At 35.6% G+C, this 16,643-nt stretch overlaps 4 protein-coding genes across 7 annotated transcripts in view; 3 read left to right on the top strand and 1 right to left on the bottom strand.

The window, feature by feature from the left end:
• LOC111441573 (folylpolyglutamate synthase) overlaps positions 1 to 1,338 on the top strand; it is a 14,416-nt gene extending 13,078 nt beyond the window's left edge. For 3 of the 4 annotated variants that reach the window (XM_023078614.1, XM_023078615.1, XM_023078616.1), the window contains 2 exons: positions 570 to 757; positions 1,073 to 1,338. In XM_023078614.1, the coding sequence (XP_022934382.1) occupies positions 570 to 757; positions 1,073 to 1,132 (248 nt within the window). In that variant the 3' untranslated portion in view covers positions 1,133 to 1,338. The other variant, XM_023078617.1, reaches the window with a different exon arrangement.
• A 1,538-nt stretch (positions 1,339 to 2,876) lies between these two features.
• Positions 2,877 to 9,622, top strand: LOC111442282 (glycosyltransferase-like At2g41451). Its single transcript, XM_023079614.1, has 11 exons — positions 2,877 to 3,322; positions 3,753 to 3,902; positions 4,007 to 4,059; positions 4,440 to 4,548; positions 4,624 to 4,758; positions 4,917 to 4,961; positions 6,018 to 6,205; positions 6,382 to 6,523; positions 8,246 to 8,292; positions 8,789 to 8,876; positions 8,987 to 9,622. The coding sequence occupies exons 1-11, from the start codon at positions 2,987 to 2,989 to the stop codon at positions 9,284 to 9,286; spliced, it is 1,593 nt and encodes a 530-aa protein (XP_022935382.1). The 5' UTR covers positions 2,877 to 2,986; the 3' UTR covers positions 9,287 to 9,622.
• A 562-nt stretch (positions 9,623 to 10,184) lies between these two features.
• On the bottom strand, positions 10,185 to 14,009 carry LOC111442450 (uncharacterized CRM domain-containing protein At3g25440, chloroplastic). The gene is made up of 5 exons (XM_023079891.1): positions 13,740 to 14,009; positions 12,864 to 13,003; positions 12,249 to 12,582; positions 11,609 to 12,010; positions 10,185 to 10,795 (listed from the first exon to the last, which is right to left on the bottom strand). The coding sequence occupies exons 2-5, from the start codon at positions 12,941 to 12,943 to the stop codon at positions 10,304 to 10,306; spliced, it is 1,308 nt and encodes a 435-aa protein (XP_022935659.1). The 5' UTR covers positions 12,944 to 13,003; positions 13,740 to 14,009; the 3' UTR covers positions 10,185 to 10,303.
• Positions 14,010 to 16,063: 2,054 nt separating this feature from the next.
• LOC111441329 (serine carboxypeptidase-like 45) overlaps positions 16,064 to 16,643 on the top strand; it is a 4,987-nt gene continuing 4,407 nt past the window's right edge. Inside the window, exons 1-2 of the mRNA XM_023078271.1 lie at positions 16,064 to 16,346; positions 16,457 to 16,558. Coding sequence (XP_022934039.1) covers positions 16,094 to 16,346; positions 16,457 to 16,558 — 355 coding nt within the window. The 5' untranslated portion in view covers positions 16,064 to 16,093. The remainder of the gene's footprint in view (positions 16,347 to 16,456; positions 16,559 to 16,643) is intronic.

Genomic DNA, 16,643 nt, shown 5'->3' with positions numbered 1-16,643 from the left:
AAAAAAAAAAAAAAAAAAAAAAAAAAAAAAAAAAAAAAAAAAAAAAAAAAAAAAAGATAAAGGAAAAAAGAAGAACCCTGCTTTCCACAAGATTTAACCCTTATCTCAAAGTGATAGATGCAAAGGAACCTCCTCCATTATATAACAACAATCTATTTTGAGCCAAACAAACACCTAGCAACTTTTAAAAGCTCGCAGACCGAATGTGATGATGCAGCAAAGTAATGGTTGGCTGTGCATGATAACCCTCTTTGAAGTTTTTGTATTGCTATAAAAAAGTTGCAACTCACAGGCAAGATAATTATACTTAGTTCCCTAGAACTATACTTATATCTGATCATGCAGCAAAGCAATGGTTCTGTTACTCAAATGATTCCACAATAGCAGTTCGTTGGACACTTTTCATGGATGAACAGCATTATAAGGCTATTGATAGTTTAATGCTAAATTCATGGAGGCTTTCCTTTTCTAAATGGTGGTTTAATATATGATTCAACTAATGATTTATGGTTTAATTGTTTTATTTGAATCTTGATCGAACATGGTTTTCATCTCATCTGCTTCTGCAGAACCAGATTCTATATCTGAAAAGGATCTTAAGCTCGACCACGAGCGAGGTTTGCCTCCTCTGTATGAGGACTTTCACTCAAGTCTTTCGGATAACAAATTCAGTGGCAGCGCAGTGATGCCTTCATTGCCATTGGCGATAAATTGGCTGAGAGATTGCGTCAGAGAATCCCCATCCATTAGACTACAGGTATGAGATATTTAAATCTCACTCTGTGAATGGCTGTGAAATTTCAGTTCCGTGATATCTTCTTTTGACCTTTTAACTCTGTTAATTAGTTTGTTCTTAAGTTGGGGATAGTCATAGGGTGATAGATATCTAAGTCATTCATTTGATCTTATTTCTGCCCCTTTCTCCATGATCAGCTTTTACTTTGAGCTTAGTTGAGTTCTTCAGAATTGTATTTCATGCAGTTCATTATGAGTGCTGTTCTAAAAAATTAAAAAAAGGAAAAAGAAATCAAAATGTAGTTGTTTACTTGAGCAAATTTTGTGATGAATTCAGGTTCTTGTCACTGGATCCCTTCATCTGGTAGGAGATGTGCTCAAGTTAATAAAAAGGTGATGTTAGATCAACTCTTCTGATCTTCTCCCCATTGTTAGGGATGTGATATTTCAAACTTCCTAGGATCGCCTATCTGTTGGGTCACTTTTTGTTGGTTTTCATCTCACATTTCATCATTTTTCATTCAGTTCATACCTCAATAAATTAATTGTGGTAAATTTATGTTATTTTCTGCCAGTATCTTTGGTACTCCATTTCCTGGTGCTAGATTTTTCTTGGAAGAACAAAACTTCCTTTTCTTTCAAATTCTGGTAATTTAGTCTTCATTTGTTCAAGAGTCTGTGATGGTAATCTTCCTAGAACCCTTTTTTTATGTCTACATGAGAAAATAGGTTTGTTTGAAAAATGCTAAGTTTGGTAACAATATAAAAATTATTCTACTAATGAGGTAGCAAGGCTTGGATTAGGGGATTCGTGAACTATTTGAGCAAAAACGTACCTATCATAGAAACCACACAAGAATTCCTATACCGGAAGCTTTAACTTCCATTAAACCACCGTCAAACATCAATCCATCTGGATTCTATCGAGGTATTAGACCCTCCTATGTCCATGACATATCATTTACAGACTCTATACCGGATAGCGAGTGTATGATCCAACCCTTGGCAAGCCAACACTGTACTTACAAAACCCATGTCAAAGGAAGTCGCCTAAGACACTCATCTCGAAACAGTAGGTAATGTGCATTAGGTGAGTATTTATCCTTACGTTTCTGACACTCAATTCCCAATAGGGTCAACTTTTTTCCAAAATTGGAAGTGAAATGCAGGAGAAATGGTTGGCTAAACAAAGATATAGTACAAGAAAACCACCAAGAAACAGCTCATAAACACGTCAAGAGATCAGAAAAACATGCTTAATGAACCGCAAGAATACAAACTAAATGCCTTAAAAACCTTAGAAATAGACCAGAAGAATGAACAAGACTCGTTGACAGAATAATATTAAGTTTCTCTTTCTTGTACCTTCCCTTGTGGGAATCATGGCTGAATGGGCATGCATTACACTTGGCCACCCTCCCATTAGACAAACATATCAACCATGAATGGAAACATAATAAATGAAGGCGAAACTTTCTCCCGTTTTTTCTTTTTTTTTTTTTATTTATTTAAATTGTTATAAATATATATTTTTTCATTATTAATTTAAATTTTGGAAAACAAATTTTCTTTCGGTATCTAGGTTCTAAGTCTAGTTTGGTTAGGCCAATATGTTTCAAAATGATATACTTTTACTCGAAATTTCAAAACGTAGATTTGAGTTCAGTTTTCATTTGGTTCTTAAACTTGGGTATTTTGTACTTAACCCGTTAATTATCTAATTAATTTTACTATAATAATTACAAACCTAGTTTCTATTAGAAAGTGCATTAATATACGACATTAGTTTAATAATTTTTATTTATTACGAGGTAAAAGTATAAATTTTGAAACTCAAAATTCAAGGATGAAAATATAATATTTTAAAATTTAGAGACGAAAGAAATTATTTTTTTATTGATTGATGGGAAGAAATTACTCCAAAAACGGCTACTTCTTGTGTAACATGCAATAATTAGTTTTTTTCTTTTTCGAAGATTTACCATATGAAGAAATAGATAAATAAAATAATAATAATAAAAATAAATTAAAGAGGAGGAAAATAATAATAATAATATTTTTTGAAGCATTTTAAATTCGTAATTGCTTAATAAAAAAATTATAAAAAAAAAAAAAATTGAAATCGGCCATTAACACCTAACGACAAAACGGTTCCTTCTTCCTCCGGTCGTTCGACTTTCTCCCTCTCTAAATTTCTATTACTCTCTCTGTGTGTGTCGATGCGCCAAACAGTCTCCTTCTGCAACAACACATGGCGGGTCAATATTCCCTGAGACCCAATTCCTCTTCTACTTCTCCTTCTTCCTCTCACATTCTTTCTTCTCGCTTGCTTTTCCTCTTAACTCTTCTCCCCTTGACTCTTGCTTGCTTCGCTTTCCTCCTCCAATGGCGGGGCGGCCTCAACGACCCTGTTACCCGCTGGTCCCCCGATCAGCACCAGTTCCCCGGTATGTCCAGTACTGCTCCTTCTATCCCCTCTCATTCTTCCCGTTCCGATTGTGTTGATCTTCTTGGTCGGAGCCATTCCCCTGCCTTTTCTTACTACCGAGACTGGAAGTTCGACTACGGCACGGATCTGAAGCCCAAGGTGAGTCTTTGTTCTTTTACTATAAGTTATTTTCATGCCTTGGATTTTTCTGGCGGCAATTTATATGATCTTGTTATGGTGGCCAAATTCTTTGTCGTCGGGTGTAGGATTGGTTTTTATTGTCTTATGTTTGTTGGATCCCGTCCAATTCCCTCATTTTTTATTCGAATGGATGTTCTATTTGATTCTGACGAATGCAAGCTATATATATCTATTGGTTTCGTTTAACTATAGCGTGAGGCGCTGATGATGTGCTGAGAAAATGGATCTTGTATGTGAGTTTTCTCATTTTTTGATTAGGATTGTATAGTACCTTTGCCTTGCTAGTTTGACAGCTTCAGGGAAAGAGATCTACTCGTTTTCGTTTTCGTTGCCGATGAACACAGACTGCTGTATTTAACTTCTCGCTCTGAAACCTTCTACTTATCAGATATGCATCACAACAAGCACTTCTGCTGGTTTAGAGCAGACTTTACCCTGGATCTTTTTCCACAAGGTCATTGGAGTTTCGAACTTTTTCCTTTTTGTGGAAGGGAAGGCTGCCTCCCCAAACGTATCCAAAGTTTTAGAATCCATTCCGGTGAGCCATGTTCTGTGCTGTGCCTCCACTGTGAACTCAATGTTAATTAATTATCTTTTGTCTTCTGGAGTTGTCGTCTTCAAGTAAAACCTATTTGTGTTCAGGGAGTAAGTGTTATATACAGAACGAAAGAGCTAGAAGAGCAGCAAGCAAGAAGGTCAGTAATTTTTTTTTTTTTAATTTCAGATATGAATAACCTTCCTTTCCCTTCCCTTTTTATTCCCTTCAATGGTTGATTTTAATTTTTTATCTTTTATTTTCAAATCCTGATAGCCACTTTAATCTTTCCACAAGCTGATTGAGGAAGCTAAATTATACTCTCTACATCACCACCCATCAAAATATCCTGTGTTGTGTCTGCACAAGCAGAAATAAATGAAAACAATAGACAACCCACCATTGCCTTTGTTGTGTGGCTCTATGGAGATTCTTCTCCATTTTTTCTGCTTCTGAATTCTCTTCTGTAAAACACTTTTTTTTTTCCAGAAAAAATGATCTTTGACCATTTTTTATTGATATTATTTGTTTGAATTTTAGCCGGATTTGGAACGAGACATGGCTGTCAAGTTTCTTCTACAAACCATGTAATCATGAGTTGTTCGTGAAGCAGTCTTTGAACATGGAAATGGCTATTGTCATGGCCAGGGTATTGTATTTTTATTTTCCATGCAGCTTTTCAATGTGAACTTTTTCAATGATAATTAAGTTTTTTATTGAACAGAATGCTGGTATGGATTGGATCATCCATCTGGATACTGATGAACTAATGCACCCTGTGGGCACACGGGAGTACTCATTGAGACAATTGCTTGCTGATGTGCCTGCAAATGTTGATATGGTTATTTTCCCGAATCATGTGAGTCAAGTAACTCAATAAAGCTTTCTTCAAGATCACTCCATATAATTGTCTCATCCAATGTCTTTGCTTTGGTGCTAAGAAAACTACATGAACTTTATCTCCTTACTTTAAGTGGTCATTGATGTGGAGGATATATTGGCTGTATTTTGTTTCAGGAGAGCAGTGTTGAGCGAGATGATGTAAAGGAACCTTTCAGCGAGGTATAAATATTTCATATATTCTGTTCAAAGCTATTCAGGGAGTGCTTAACTAATAAATTATTGTTGTAACGTAGTGTGGAGCCAGAAATTCTCTATTAGTTAATTACTTATCAGTTGTTATTGAAAAAAAAACTGTAAGCTTATGTACTTACTTGGTACTGAGATTTTAAATTGTAAGCGGCTGTTTGAAGACAGTTTTATTTATTAGATTTCTATTTCTTTGGAAAGGAAAAAGAATATATATATATATTGATACAGGGAACAATTCAAGTTATAGAGTTTCCCTGGATGGTTTATAAATCGCGGAAAATAAAGCTATGTTTTACTATTAGCAAAAGTTTCTTTGTAGTTCTAAAGTGACTGTTCATAGAAAACTTTTTTTTTTTTTTCTTTTCTCTAAAAATTACTTTCTTAATATTAAGAAAAACATAAAGTTAATGTTTTTGTAAAGTTGTTTTAGTAGTCGTGATTGGAGTTATAAGAAATGTGTTTTCAAACAGTTTTCTAAAGGGAATAAGTTTAAACCATGGTGGCTACCTACCTAGGTGATTGTAAGAATACTCGAGATACTCCTTTTTGGCAAATTGTCTGATCCTACTACATTCTATCGATCTTTTATCCAGTGAGAATGGGCTTTTTGCATGTAAGTAGTCCAAGCATTTGTGGATATTAAAAATCTATCTAATAAATCAAACTTGAAAGTGAATTGCAGAAAAAACACACAAAAAAGACACAATCATGCCCTACCGATTTCTTCTGTTAGTAATCTCTCACACTCTCTAAAATTTCAAAGCAGAGGCTCCTCTTTGTGATTAATGGATTCACATGGATTCAGACCTAGTCTCATTACGACATTTGCATCTTGTTACTTTTTTCTGTGCTTCGCCTTCAATAGATCTTCATTTTCTTGTTTAGCCTGTTATAGAATATTTTAGTTTGTATCTCTATGGAACAGAGAAGAGTCTGGGTAGAACCATAAATTCATAGGCTGGGATTGCTAAACCATTTGTAGTTGAACCTGGCCAAGTTCATTGTTAATCCTTTATGCTTGTTCAGGTATCGATGTTTAAAAAGAATTATGACCATCTCCCAAAAGATATATACTTCGGTAATTACAAAGATGCACTCCGTGGCAATCCAAACTATTTCTTGACATATGGAAATGGAAAATCAGCTGCTCGGATTCAAGACCATCTTCGTCCAAATGGCGCACATCGATGGCACAACTACATGAAGAATCCCAAGTATATGTTATTATTTTATCTTTTTGATGTGTACACACATTTTTATTTGTCTTAAATTGCTTTTATGTCATCATTCTTTTATTAAGCAGTATAGCTAACCATTACTTGGATTCATAGAAATCTTTATTTATTTTTCCCCTTTTTTCGCTAAATGCTTATGTATTTAACAATGATAGTGAGATAAAATTGGAAGAAGCTGCTGTTCTACATTACACATACACTAAATTTACTGATTTGACTTCAAGACGTGATCGATGTGGCTGCAAACCAACAAAAGATGATGTTAAAAGATGCTTTATGTTAGACTTTGATAGAGCTGTGAGTTCCACTACCCTCAGCGTCCCCCCCTACTGCCTTTTCATTTAAGTTGAGCCATTGCAATTGTTACTTGTGCTCCACTAACTCATTATGTTGTTTATTTTTAAGTCTCGAAACTTTGGTATGTAGAGACAATCTAGACTAGTATTTACATGCTATTATAGATGGAGGATTTGTATATATATTCAGAATGATTTTTTAGTTATGATCAAGTTAGTTTTAAACCAAAGAAGTCCCGCAATGGGGAGAGAAGAATTAGCCTTGACAAGCCATCCTTAAGCTTAATAGAATTGGAAAAAGATCTGTCGTGAATCCCATCAGATATGCTGAGTGTATATATATACTTGAGTGGCATCCCTATTTACTTTTTTTTTTTTTTTTTCATTGGAGTCTCATCTTCAATTGGATGGAAATGGAGAAACTTAGGGGTTGGATGAGAGGAAGGGTTCGCACTTGGTGCATGTAAGTGGTCTCTAGGTCTTTGGACTTGGGGGTTTAGGCATCAGGAATGTTAGGACAAGAAACAACCCTATTGGCTAAATATATCTGTCGGTACCCATTGGCACAGGGTTACTGTGATCAAGTCCTTGTCTCATCCTTTTGAGTGGACCGATGAGGGGTTAAAGACACTTCCAAAAACCCGTGGAAAGCAATGGCATTTGAATTTCATATTTTTTTCTCTGTTTATTCATAATTGACATTGGGGACAAGCAAGATAAATACATTTTGGGACGACATGTGGTTGGAGGATAAACCCCTCTGCTTCTTGTTCCTCATTCATATTATTTATCTTCCTTCAGGAACCACTTGGTTGCTTCAATCTTTGGTCAGATGGATTTGTTGCCTTCTCCTTCCTTGGGTTTCCTTCATTTGTTGACCTATAGGGTAATGTCAAATGTCTCGGCTCTTCATTTGTTGACCTTTGGTCAGGGAAAGGTGATTCCCACCTTTGAACTCCTAACCACAAAGGTTTTTCATACAACTCTTTTTTTCAATGCTTGTCCAATCCTTCCTTGGTGGGTGGTTTTATTTTCTCCTCAGTTGGAAGGCGGAGATTCCCATAAAGGTGAAGTTCTTTGTGTGACAAGTTTTGGATGAAAGAGTTGACACATTGAATCGAATCTTTGCTAGAGGTTTTTTTGTAGTTGGACCTAATTGTTGTATTCTTTGCATCGAAGAACCTGAATCATATCATGTCGAGTTGTGATTTTGCATGAGGAAGTGTTCAAGGTGTTTAGCCTACCTTTATCTTTTTTAGCCCCCGGAGTTCCGGGGAGGTGTTTGAGGAACGTTTCTTTCTTCCAACCTTTTGTGTAAAAGGACATTTTTTGTGGTTGGCTGGGGTGTGGGCTTTGGGATACACAATATAATCTTCAGAGGACGGAGAGTTTTTCATCTACAAAAAATATTAATCCAATAAGTTTTAACTTATTGTCCAATCTTTTTATGTAGATGGAACGACTCTCTTTCTATGAACAAAAACTTTATACCTTGTTTTCCCCATGTATTTTGAGTAGACAAATGTGGGCTTATCACTAAAATTTTCCTGATTTTCATAATAATGGGAGTACCTATTGCTCTAGGATATATAACATGAATTCCTGATTTTCATCACCCTTTTTGTGTACATAATTATTTAAATTGTTCATTAAATCATTACTGTTCTTCTCTATTGGATTCTTGCCGATGACGAATGACATCTCCACACCGTATTCTTTACAGGCATTCATAATTGCTTCTACTGCAACAGAGGAAGAAATGCTAGCCTGGTAATTATTATGCTCAATAGTATAACTTCCATCTCCTATTTCGTTGTTTCCAGATATGAATCTCGTGTCTTGCAAATGTAGAATCCTCACGAGTAATTTGGTTTGAATGTAATCTAAATCTCAAGGCTATCAGAGATTGCACAGCGAGAGGATTAAATCTCAACTGAATGGGTCATCCCATGACTACTTTAGATTTTAATGAGAGAACCTCCACTCAATGGTCAATGGATTGGATATTTCTTTCTAAAATCACAAATAGCAAGTACACATAGTCTAGTTTGCAGGTGTTTCCATCGTCTCATTTCTGATGGTAATTTACTTCCAAGTTTTTTTTCAATACTTCTCTGAATATTGGTCACTGGCAAATCCATTCTATAGATAATAGTTGTGAGATATCATGTCAAGCATTCGTTCCTACTGTCCATTATGAACTCTCTCACCTTATACTTCAGATTTACATAAATCATGGCTTTTAACAATTTCCTGTCGGTTTTAGGTATCGTGAACGAGTTGTGTGGACTGATAAAGCACTGACCTTGAAACTTTTAAGAAAGGGTATTCTGACTCGCATTTATGCACCTATGGTGAGTTGAATTGCATCTGTTCTTTCATATTCAACTTGTAATCACCAAACATTTTGTGTAAAAGATGCACGGTGCAAGATAAACTCAAATGTCTTTTATTCTGTCCACAGATCATTATTCAAGGATTGAGGAATTCTGGCATCTTCAGTTCTGTAATCTCTTCTGCTGTTCATCATAAATCGGCCAAAGATCAAGTCTTATCATCTGTGAAGATTAGTAACTCTTCTAGACCAATTGAATCCGGGGTTATATCTTCTCGAAAGGTTGGTATTATTAATAGGGGGGACTTTCAAGCAACTGCCAGAAGGGTCCTGGAAATTCTGGACGATCACTCTGACCTCTCAGCTACCCCGCCATTATCTCCGCCCAGCCTCGACGATGATCTTCCAGCTCCGACACATGAATATTAACCATCATCATAAATAATTTCCGTTATACACAGGCCTCGGTTGTAGGATTTAGGATTCGTCAGTCTGGCAAAGGAGGGAACTTATAGCAAGAGGGGACTGATCTAGCCGTGCCATGAAGATTTTGAGTGTATGATTTCTCATGGGGTTCTTCCCGGTCGATCACTGTCCAAGCGGCTGATGTACATTGCAGATTTAGAGTTACAGCCCATAGTGTTAGAATATTGTAGAAAGAGAGCTTGGATTTTGGATTTAAGATTACTGATTGGATGGATTTTCAGAATGGGATACCCCCATCTTTAATACAAAAAAACAGCAACAATTTACAGTTTCATCTAATTTTAAGAATGTCCCAATTCATTTTCATTTTAGTTAATGCTGTTTTCTTTCTGCCTTGTATATTATTTGGTACGGTAAGTTTTGATCTTGATGAAGATCGGTTTAGTACCTACAATCGTCGGAATGCATAGTTTTATGACCATAGTTACTACTTTGTTGAAGTTAGAGATTCAAATCATCGACTCCTCCATTTATTGTAACGTTCATAGTACTTGATAGCTACTAGGGGTGTACATGGTCCAGGTTGAGTTGAGAGATTTGTTTGACCCAACCCAAAACTTTTCACAACCCAACCCTCTATTTTTGGGTTCAGAAAAAATGAACCTAGTTCGGGTTGGGTTGGTCCGGATTGTCGAGTTGAATGTACATCCCTAATAGCTACCAAAGTACCCATCACATGCCCTTCCTCCCTTCAATACTTGAACTAAAAACAATTTCATAGCTCAGGATTCATCAAAACCAGGAGGTTTTCTATATTCCTTACAACAAAATGAGACATCTAATGAAATTGAAAGTTCTTGAAAGTTTTAGAAAAAACAGGTCAAATTTTCCCATGCTCATATCATCTTAGAAACGGTTAGTTACTATAATTTCTGAAAATGTTTGGGTATACATCTATGAACTCATGTTTTCATTGGATCATAGATCCATTGAAGTCGAACAAAAAATCAGGTTGCAGTCTCATGTCATTTTTATGTGTATTGGTAGTTCTTGGTTATGAAACTCAAATTTGTTCTGGGAAGCTGAACAAGTGTTCATTGTGGTTGAGGACATCTCTCCTGTCTGAGAAAAACTTCCTTCGATCCTCCCATGTTCAAAATCATCTAATATGTCACTTTCAAATTCTGATTCACTTGTAGAAAAGCAGGAATCTGCAAATTCTTCTCCAATCTCTAATGATTCGTCATCCGAAAATTCAGGATTTCGCTTGTTCATAACATCAGATGCTAAGCAAAGAGCAGCAGAATGAGAGTCTTCCATTTCATCGACTTGATGTTTCAGTGAGTTCTTCAAGTTGTCAGATGGAAGGTCTAAGATGGACAATGGATTCCTATCATTCGGGTCACCATAAAGTGCAACATGCCTGTAATATAGCTCCAGTTCCTTTTCAGCAATGGCAATGAATCGGCGAACAGACTCGAGGGACTGCTCGTACTTGGACTTTTCTAGTGCCTGCAAGGAGGGAAGCCATTGGTATGTTTTATTAATAATCAATTTCCTACAAACAGAATCCACATAAACATGAACATTGAGGTTTTAAGCATACATGCAGCAAACAGATTGGATAACAAAAGGCCAACAATACCATAACACAACTATTAAATCTAATTAGACAGACCAAGTTTGCAACATTTGGTATTTGCTGTTAAATGAAAGCTTTTCGTACAACAATCTAATGTCAGCACGTTATTCTCTGATCAAGCTAATCTAAACATGAAAATGGAAAAGCTGCACTATTTTCTAGGTACCGACACTGACAGCTTGATAGGAATCACACAACAAGAGTCAAAACTTGACAAACTCCCTGTGAGACCCACATCAGTTGGAGAGGAGAACGAAAGCTTCTTTATAAGGGTGTGGAAATCTCTCCCTAGCAGACGTGCCTTAAGAACCTTGAGGAAAAGCCCAAAAGAGAAAACTCAAAGAGGACAATATCTGCTAGCAGTGGGCTTGGGCCGTTACACTCTCCGGAGAGGATTGAATTCTCCCTCCCATGTATTTGACACTCCATCAATCCAAAAACGAAAAGTATATGCTTAGGAGAAACTCACACTTCTCTAACTTCAATACCATTACTTAACTACACAGCCGACTCCCACGCACATATTTTATGGTCGAAAAGCCAAATAGTCCTACTGATATCCTCCCGTACTATTATGTCTTAAATAAAGATGCACTGGCCCACGAACTCCGATTATAAAAAAGAGAAAGAAAAGAAAAAGACATCATATACATTAATGAAAACTGAAAATTTTAAAAACTAACCCGTTTCTTAGACAATGTATCAATTGGTGACATAACTTCTGGTTGCACATATTCCTTTCCTCGATAGAAGATGATAGTATCATCACCAATTATCTGTATTGGGATTCCTCCACTCAATCTTGCAATTTCCTGTGCGTACTCATGCACTTGGCCAGGTTTACAAGGTTTGCAAAAAACTTTAACTGTTTCGTGTTTCTTCCAATGCATGTGCATGTTTAAAATCACACCTCCAAAAACTCCTCTTCTTCCAATAGGTACATAATTAGACCTCTTTTGACCCATTTTCTTCATATAAAACCGTTCCTCTGCAGTCAGATTGTGTGGTTCCACCACAGGACCCTGAACTCTAGGAACTTCATACCGTTTCAATCTCTCAATCAGTAATGCTTCTTTAATCCTGGCCTGCAGCAAAATCACTATAACTGTAACTGAAATCATATGAAAAATTTCCAACATCCATTAATTTGAAAACCATCTCGCTGCAGTTCAGCAGCAGAATGAAGAGAAATGCTCATAAAGTAATTCTTTTTCTTTTGAAATGAGCAAACTTCGCCAAAAACATTGGTGATACCATAAAATAAGCTGGACTTTAACAATATAGACCCATATAACATTCTGAAACCATTCTTTTTTTACTTACCTTTTCAAGCTTGTGCTTGATTCTCTCTTCTGCATTTGAAAATTTCTGCTTTTTCTTCCCCTTTACACGCAGTTGACGAGGGTCTTTCTTATTTGCTGCTTTTCTTTTCTGCTTCTCTCTCTTTCGCTGCATCTTCAATTTTTTCTTAGTCTTCCACTTATCTTTTTTTGGAGGATCCACTTCATGTGTTTCAAACTTTGGTTTCCCTTGGGATATGACAAGATTCACGGAACCATAGCTTAAATTTCTAAATCCCAACAAAGGTTTTGAGATGTTCAGCAGAGGAAAGTTTTTTATACGAGAGAAAGTAGAGTCAGGAACCCCAAGAACAGGTCTGCAACAGAATATATGATGTAAACACAGTAAAATTCAACCAGAAAATTCATCAAAAGTTATATATTCTACACTATTTCTGTCTTTCAAAGTCAAATACAAGCCATTTTCTTCCAATCTCAAACCCGGTTGGCTAGGTTAAATTTTTTTGAAAGCAATGGATCAACAAAGAAATTTATCACTAGAGTGGAAAATCTAAGGAAAAGAAGATGAAAACTGCTGTTCAAAAGTACAACACATCGATAATATTAAGAAGATGGAGGAACCTTGACTGAAAAGTACCTGAAAAATGGTTGGTTCAGAGATGAAGACCTGAAAAGCAGAGAAGCTCTGCGAAGATTATGAAACAAAGATTTTGCCATATAACTATATTTCTTGTAGCATAGTTAGTTGTCACGCGACCATAATTTCATTTGAATATGCTGCAAAAGAAAAAGGAAACAATAAAGATAAATTTAACGAAGAACAAAGCATACTCGTGGAAAGTATCTGCAACTCGATAATTCAAAACAAGTTTGATCAAAATCCTTAAAAAGTTCTTATTTCATCATGTACAACTTTCAATTCAAAGACTTTTAAACAATGGAAATAAATTTATTTCATAATTAATCAAATAACTTCATACATTAGCAGCTCCAATGCAATAGTTCCCAATCAGTTACAAATCATACCAATGGGCAACAAAGAACTTGGATATCAGACCGATTCACCAAACCCTTACATACTAAACTAGATTGAGCCACACTGACATTTTCAAATGAAACCTGAGCCGAACCAAAAACAATTACACACTCGTAGTCCAGTTAAGTGATTGGGTTCGATAAATTTCTGCTTTCTCCTATTTCATTTTAACTAGAACAGAAGAAAATTACATGAGAAAGAAATCCCCCTAGGCATTTCTCACTATAAATTTGAAGACGATTAATCAAGTTTTGTTCCCACAGTTTTAATAATCACTTGCAATATTTAACAATGAAACGATATAGAAAGCTCAGACAAAAGGTAATACCAGAAATTTCATCTCATTATCTTAACATCTAAGGGGAAAAAACCACAAAAAATCCAAATCATCCGTTTGCACACTCACTAATCAAAGAAAATCACAATTCCAAGTTCCTCGAACTTAAAAAGAAATTTAAAACCCAGAAAAACTTGTACCTGAGGATATCGGTGCTGTCCCTAGAGGAAGCGGGAATCCGAGAGACCAGCCGCGTGTCAAAGCAACCGACGGCAACGCTGGGAGAGAGAATCGACGGTAGTGTGAATGAGACTAAACCCTGCGCAGAGAGAGAGAGAGAGAGAGATCGATGGTGAGCCACGGTGGTGAGAATTGGTGCGAGAGCTGAACCCAAGCCAATAGGAGTCGGCTCGAACCGATAACAAGTCGACTCTAGGTAGAGATGGAGCAGGGCGAGGTGGCGCTAACGTTTATTTCATTCTACATTTTCGCTAAAATTTTCATTTATTTTGGTTGAATTTCATTTTATAGTAAATATTTTTTATTTTTTTAATTTAATTTTTCGAATAATATTTTTAATACATAATTTATTTCTTACCATATAAATTTTATTTAAAAAATCTAATATCATGTTCACAAATAAAAATAAATTATAATGTCTATCAACCTAATATTTAAAAAATTAAATTTTAATAATATAATATAATTTTTAAAATAAATGAAAATTTTACGTAATTTTTAAATATTACAATTATAATATTAAAACTAGTTATAAGATGTAACTTAAGGCAAAACAAATATAAAGAAATTATTTATTATAAATTTATAATATACATATATATTTATATTTACATGTTAAAAAGCAAGGATGAGACAGGGTGGAAATTCGATGAGAGCGAAGTCCGGGAATACAATCTTCGTCTCGATCCCATTTCTCTTTGGTCCCTTTCCCATTCCCTATTTAAACAAACTGATTTACTCTCAATATAATTATTTTTTAAAAAATAGTACTATAATTATTTTTTTTAAAATAGTACAATATTTAAACAAATTTAAATTTTACTGCATAATCTTCAACAATTTTCCATAATAATAAAAAATAAAAAATAAAAAATAGACAAAGCGGAATAGAGAACATGATCCTTGTCTCTCTCGATCTCCACGAAAAAACTTTTTCGACTTTTTTTATTTTTCATTAAAAGAAGGTTCTTTTACCATTCTACCCTTTTAATTTTTACATTTTCTTATTAATGTATTTGTCCTCTTTTGTAAACATTGCATTTTTATTTAAATTTAAAAAATAAAAATAGCTTATTAATATTAAATTTTGAGATATATAGACAACAAAATAAATAAAATAATAAATAGGTAAAAATAGTGTTTAAAAAATTAAAAAAATTCAGAAAATAATAATGCATATTCATAAGAGTCATATTCAAACAGCTGGCTACTCCATGGACTACGTTCAATCCTCCTTTGTCATCATTCTTGCATCACTTTAACGCTCAAAGTCATGCCCTTTAAACCTTTTTGGCTTTACTCTCTTCTTTTCTTGGTGGAGGGCCCTCGTATCCATCAACAACACACACCCTACCGACCGAGTCCCCGAATACGTACGTAATGGTCTCCTACCTTCCTCGACGTTAACGGTGCCAAATTTCAGGACCGAGTCCCCGAATACGTACGTAAGATTATGTAAGCACGTATAAGTATCTTAAAATAAGTTTTGTTTCATAGTACGAGATACATGCACATGTAAACACGTTGTATACATGTGAAGATGAAAGTTTGTTATAATAGGAACTATTAGCGTAAGAAATACACCAATTCCATCTGAACGTAATTCATTCTATCAAAGTATTCCATTATCGATCAAAAGGTTAAAAAAAAAAAAGTTGGTGGAAAAATGTAATAGCCCAAGTTCACTGGAGATATTAGTTTTCCTCTAGGTGTCTGTTAGAGAGAGGTTTCCTAACTCTTATAAAAAATGTTAGGCTCTCCTCCCCAACTGACGTGGGATCTCACAATTTACCCTCTTTCAAAACCCAACATCCTCGCTTGCACTCATTCCTCTCTTCCATCGATGTGGGATCTCATAATTCACTCCCTTTAGCAGCCCAGTTCTGATGTCCCACATTGGTTGGGGAGTAGAACAAAACACCCTTTATGAGGGTGGGTGTGAAAACCTTCTCCTAACAGATCCGGTTTAAAGCTTCGAGGGAAAACTCGAAAGGGAAAGTCCAAAGAGAACAATATCTGCCACCAGTGTTCTCACTGACACTCGTTTCTTTCTCCGATCAAAGATATACGTAGAACAGTATAAAATGTAAATAGAACAGTAACATATAGAAATGAACGAGAGTGGAATTGACTACATACACATCACGGATTCCCTGTCACGACTATTCAAAAGTAGGCTCGATTGGTCGATTGGCTTTTTGTGTTCCCAAGACCAATGCCTACTCCACTGGTAAATATCTCGCAAGACCCACTTTTTGTATTTTGTTTGCATATATAAAGAGAGAGGGATAGGAATGGATTAGCATAGAGAAAAATGGAGGAGAAGCTGAGTGTAGTGCTTGTGGGTATGGTTCTAGTTCATGTGGCATTGTCTTCAAGGGTGGTGGGTGTCCCCTTAGAAGATGAAATCACAAGCTTGCCAACCCAACCGAGCGCTAACCCCAGTTTCAAGCAGTTTGGTGGGTATGTCACCATTGATGAGAAGCAAGGGAGGGCTCTCTTTTATTACTTTGTTGAAGCTCGCTCGCAACCCGCTTCTAAGCCTCTCGTTCTGTGGCTCAATGGAGGTAACCTTTACTCTCAACTCTCGATTTGAATCGATATCGAATTGTTGTCATGAGATAGTCGTATTGTGCTAGTTTGATTAGAAATAATATGACGTTTCTTCTAACGATAGGTCCGGGGTGTTCGTCTCTGGGAGGAGGAGCTTTTGTAGAACATGGTCCCTTCAAAATTAATGGAGAAATTCTGGTCGAAAATGAGTATAGTTGGAACACAGGTATGAAGATATTATCTCACTCCAATCATTTTGTTTTGATTTTTTTTTTTTTTTTTTTTTTTTTTTTTTTTTTTTTTTTTTTTTT

The sequence above is a fragment of the Cucurbita moschata genome, unplaced genomic scaffold (assembly GCF_002738365.1).
Source record: "Cucurbita moschata cultivar Rifu unplaced genomic scaffold, Cmos_1.0 Cmo_Scf00004, whole genome shotgun sequence".
NCBI classification, from domain to species: Eukaryota; Viridiplantae; Streptophyta; class Magnoliopsida; order Cucurbitales; family Cucurbitaceae; genus Cucurbita; species Cucurbita moschata.
The sequence above is the reverse complement of the archived record's forward strand: the minus strand, read 5'-3'. Positions and strand labels throughout refer to the sequence as shown.